Genomic DNA, 5,060 nt, shown 5'->3' with positions numbered 1-5,060 from the left:
ATTATATTTGATAAATTTAAATAAAAATAATAATAGAATACATACTTTTTGGAAATAAGTAATTATTTAATTTAATTTTTATTTTTTATTTTATTTAATTTAAGTAGTTATTTAATATAATAGTTATTTAATATAATTAATATAGTAGTTATTTAATATAATTTAATATAAGTAATTATTTAATATATGTAAAAATTTTATTATAAATATTTTAATTGATTTTTTAATTTTAAATTTAGCATATATAATGAATTTCAATTGTTTTCACATTCTTTTGGTGATGCAATTAAAGATGCGCGAATTATACCACAAATTGAATGTATATTTAGATTGAGTCGTATTTGAAATACTAACATGAATAAATGTAGAACAATGCCAGATATAATATATTGACTTACCTTTCATCGCTTTTTCGAGCATCGTACTTAAAAACTTTTGTTGAAAAATTTTATTTCCATATGAAATTTCTAATGCTGCACAATATTGCGCGTGCACGAATGTTTGAAAGTCTCAACTTCTGTTGAAAGACTTGAGCAAACTGAAAAGATCTACAATACTATTCTTTATCTGCTTTATCGATATAGATCACAAATGAAATCTTGTTTGTGATATAATTAAGAAATACCTACCTTATCGATATTTGATTATTTTATAATGTATAATAATGCAATAATATTTCATTAATTGCTTACAATTCACGAGTTCATTTGTATCTTTCTATCTATTATCTTTGGACAATTTAGAAGAGAATATTTATATGTATATTTATCACAAAATAAATATATAATTAAATATATACTTATATATATAGTTAGATTTAATTTCAAAAATTAATGAGACTAACAAAATTTGTAAGGCATAAATTAACAAATTAATAAATAATTTATAATAAAACAATAGAATATTTTAATTTTTATTAATATAATAATAAAAAATTATAATATAAATTATTAAAAAATATTAATTAAATAAATTATAAAACAATAAAATAATCAATTACATGAAATAAAAAATTCATCACTCATTCCTATCATGTATTGAACAAGTTTCCTTAAAATTCTTTGTTATAAAAGCTTTATTGTATTTTTAAAATATAAATAAATATTTATTTTTCAAATGCAAATGAGCTAAGTATTTTACTTGAAGTTCGTTTTGATTTATTGCTTTCTTCATTTTCGGGACTTAATTTTCTTTTTTTTGATTCTAAAGATGTCAAAATATTATTATTTTGTGAACTTTCATTTTTTTCTTTGTATTTTGCTAACGCATATTTTGTCAAATCTGCAGGGCTTAAATCAGGAAATTCTTCCTGTAAATTTTTTTTGTTTTTAGCATACCAACTAATGAATGTTTCTTTTTTTACTACATCTTTTATTTCTTTTGTCTTCAACTTCGAAGAAACTGATGATAAAGTTAATTTTTGTATCTTCTGTGGAGCTATATCTAAACCAGCTAATCCTATTTAAATATTAAAAATAGAATTCAATAATTATTATAAATACAATTGAAATAAAAAGAAATTTTTCCTTTTTTTTATTCTAATAATAATAATACCTTTTGTTCCTGGAGAATTTCCGCTTTTTAAAAAAGGATTATTTCTTTTTATTGATAATGCTTCAGTCATAGATAATGGTTTAATTTCTATATCTGGTTTTTTTATAATATTTAATGAAAGTTCTTCAACATCATTATCTATCAGTGATTCATCATCACTTTTATTAATATTTTCATCATCATTATCTCTATTTTCTATATTCTTCTCCTTTTCTTCTTCTTTTATATCAGCAATTGATTCCAATTTATTAGATAATGCTATTCGATTTATTCTTCGTGCATATTTTATTGCTAATTCTATAACTTTTTCTGAAGCAATTTGTTCACATAATTCTACTGCTCGATACTCCAAATTACTTCGACAAGCAAGCTATGAATGAAATGAATGAATAGATATATAGTTAATATAAATAAATTTAATGAATCAAATATTAAATATACCGCAATAAGAGATAACACTGCTTCATTCTCTTCTAAAGGATTAGTTCCTAATTTCCATAAGTTCAATTCTTTCTCCGTTTTTTCACTTTCAAGTTCACAAAGTGGAAGATATAAAGATACTTCTGTGATTACTGGACGAGGTGTAGTAGGAGGATAATGACTTCCTTTGCATAAAACACAGCGAGCGATACTTTGTAATTCGCTTATTCCAATTATAAAATAATGATCTGTTTTACCTTTAGACTATTTTAAAATTATTAATGCAATATAAAATATTTAATATTATTAAATATATTTATTACCTGTTCATTCATATCACTAGCTACTTTCCATAAAGAAGATTTTTTATTATATACTTTAATAATATCATCAGCATCCATTATTACAGGAGATCCAAGATCAGTAATTCCTAACCACATTAATTCTGATGATGGTGATAATGGAAGACTTAATGTCTTACTATATAAATTTAATCTTTGAATTTGAATTAATAGTAAATTCATATATTGATCCCCTGATATCCCTATTTAAATATCATTTAAATATCATATTATCAGTAGTCTATTATAAAAATAAAAATAATTGCAAAATATAAAATAAATACCTATTCCATTATGATAAGCAAGTACTAAATTATTTTTAAATCCATTCATTGCTACTACAGGTCCTGGCAAAGCAACGATTTCACGTTGTGTGCCGCCTACAGTAAAAATTCTTAAGTATCTTCTAGATGTTGAAAGAGCTACAAAATTATCACCAGCTGCAATGCAATGCCCTTCTTCACCTTCGGGTAGATCTAAAAACCATTCTTTATTTCCTGAACCCCAACCTATTTTTTAATTGATTATTATTTTAATTATATTAATTTAGAATAAAATTTGCAATAATTATAAATGGATTAACCTTGTAATACTATTACAACAAGTTTACTACGAATATCATTACTTAATGGACAATTTAATGCAAATGCTTGTGATGATAAAGCAGCTATTGTATGTCTTAAATAATTATTAATATGCATACTACGATGAATTGTTACATCATGAAATTCTACTTCAATACTAGATTCTTCTCCATCTTCAGAAGTAAAACACCTTACCATTCCTATATCATTCCATACCTTGAATTAACATTTATTTGAATTAATATTTTAATTAGATTATAAGATTGATATATAATATTATATAATAATATTATATCAATGAAAATTTTACCATAAAACGAGATAATAAATGTATTGGAGATGAACCAGGTTGAAATGGTGATTGTAAATGAATTTCAGGTATAAAAGCATTTGTATCATGTTTAGATTTTTCAGATAATACATCAGAATGACTTTTTTGATCATCATCAAGCTCCACTAATGCTTTAATTTTATTTAGAGATATAACATTTTCTCCATCATCATCATCATCTTCTTCTTCTAAGACATTAACATTACTATCTTTGACATCTCCATTTGTTTCTAAACATACTTCATTATTTGTTGCTTTATCAGAAATTATCTAAATACATAAAAATAATAATTTTTCTCCAAATTTATTAAATAATATGTGTCTTATATATATACCTACAATATCAATACATCCTAATTGACCTAAAGAATCACAAAATGCAATTTCATCCGATTTATCAATATTCCAAGCTAATGCAGTAATTTTAGCATTTTGTTGATGTTCAATATAACCAATTAATTCTTTATTTTCTACATTCCAAACAATTATTTCTCCATATATTGAACTAGCTGCTAATAATGTGCCACATTCAGAAAATTTACATATATTAATTTCCTATAGTGAAAATAATATTATAGAATATATATACATTATATACATATATATATAAATGCCTTGCTTAATATTATATATATATATATAAAGAAAGAAAGAGAAAAAAAACATACAGTTTTTATATTAATACATTTTAAACGAAACAATTCCTTCCAAGAAGATCTTTCAATTATAATTACATCTTTTACATTAGGATATGCAAGATAACTTCCATTCTTTGGATGAAATGAGGGTACACCATATATTTTAGCTGTAAAAAATGAGTTACACTTTGGTATAACATTAGTCCAAATATTTACAACACATTTTTCTTTAATATTCCATACTCGAATTGAACCATCTGCGCTTGATGATGCCTATATAAATTAAATATTACAAGGAGCATTGTAATATAAAAACAAGTTAATATCATATTTTAAAAAATAAAGTATATCTTACTATAAATTCTTCTTTTGGATCCAAAGATAAACCTAATATAGGAGCTTCATGACCTATTAATTCTATATTATCTGAGGTAATAATATCAGTTACTTGTATTCTCATATCACTATATAATATAATATATATTAAATATTAATTATGTTAATTAAAAATTATCAAAATATCATATATTTATTTTACATACCATCCTCCGGATACTATAATGTTACTGTTTTTTGTTGTTGCTAATGCTGAAACTGGTGCTGAAAATCTAGTAATTATTCCATCTTTTTCAAGATCTGGATAATTAAGAATTTGAATTGTATTATTATCATTGCCAACAAATATTTTCCCATTCTAAAATTATTAAAATATTTATGAAAAATATTTATTGAAAATTTATAAACATTATTAAGTATATAAACAAAAATTTTATAATTAACTATTTATACTTTTGATATGACTGATATAGCTTGTTCTGAGACACAGCTTGCATTTGGATCATCATCCATTAGATTCAACCAAAATCGAACATCTCCATCAGATCCACAAGTAATAAGCCCTCTTCTATAAATATTATTAATTGTTTATTTTTTAATTATATTTTATTTTCTCTTTTAATGCTCTATGTTTTTTAATTATTGTTTTTATATAAAAAAATTATATTAAAAAAATATCAACAAAGAAAATGTAATTTATTATTATATATATATTATTATATGTATTGTATATATAATAAAAAATGTTTATATCAAAATTATTAGCAAAAATTATAAAGAAATATGGAAAAATATTTATGTATATCTTTGCTTACTTTTCACCAGAAAAATAACATACATCCGTATGCCCCTCTGG

At 22.7% G+C, this 5,060-nt stretch overlaps 1 protein-coding gene across 1 annotated transcript in view; it reads right to left on the bottom strand.

Annotated features, from left to right (window-relative positions):
* Positions 1-5,060, bottom strand: part of LOC102678250 (WD repeat and HMG-box DNA-binding protein 1-like) — a 9,416-nt gene that overhangs the window by 3,947 nt on the left and 409 nt on the right. Inside the window, exons 2-14 of the mRNA XM_006615112.2 lie at positions 5,020-5,060; positions 4,658-4,772; positions 4,411-4,562; positions 4,224-4,332; positions 3,899-4,141; positions 3,570-3,785; positions 3,210-3,500; positions 2,899-3,115; positions 2,600-2,824; positions 2,298-2,518; positions 1,996-2,238; positions 1,555-1,924; positions 1,183-1,458 (exon numbers count right to left, since the gene is read on the bottom strand). The exon at positions 5,020-5,060 is cut by the window's right edge and continues 2 nt beyond it. Coding sequence (XP_006615175.1) covers positions 1,183-1,458; positions 1,555-1,924; positions 1,996-2,238; positions 2,298-2,518; positions 2,600-2,824; positions 2,899-3,115; positions 3,210-3,500; positions 3,570-3,785; positions 3,899-4,141; positions 4,224-4,332; positions 4,411-4,562; positions 4,658-4,772; positions 5,020-5,060 — 2,719 coding nt within the window. The remainder of the gene's footprint in view (positions 1-1,182; positions 1,459-1,554; positions 1,925-1,995; positions 2,239-2,297; positions 2,519-2,599; positions 2,825-2,898; positions 3,116-3,209; positions 3,501-3,569; positions 3,786-3,898; positions 4,142-4,223; positions 4,333-4,410; positions 4,563-4,657; positions 4,773-5,019) is intronic.

This window comes from Apis dorsata, unplaced genomic scaffold (genome assembly GCF_000469605.1).
Source record: "Apis dorsata unplaced genomic scaffold, Apis dorsata 1.3 scaffold_217, whole genome shotgun sequence".
In the NCBI taxonomy this organism is placed as follows: domain Eukaryota; kingdom Metazoa; phylum Arthropoda; class Insecta; order Hymenoptera; family Apidae; genus Apis; species Apis dorsata.
The sequence above is the reverse complement of the archived record's forward strand: the minus strand, read 5'-3'. Positions and strand labels throughout refer to the sequence as shown.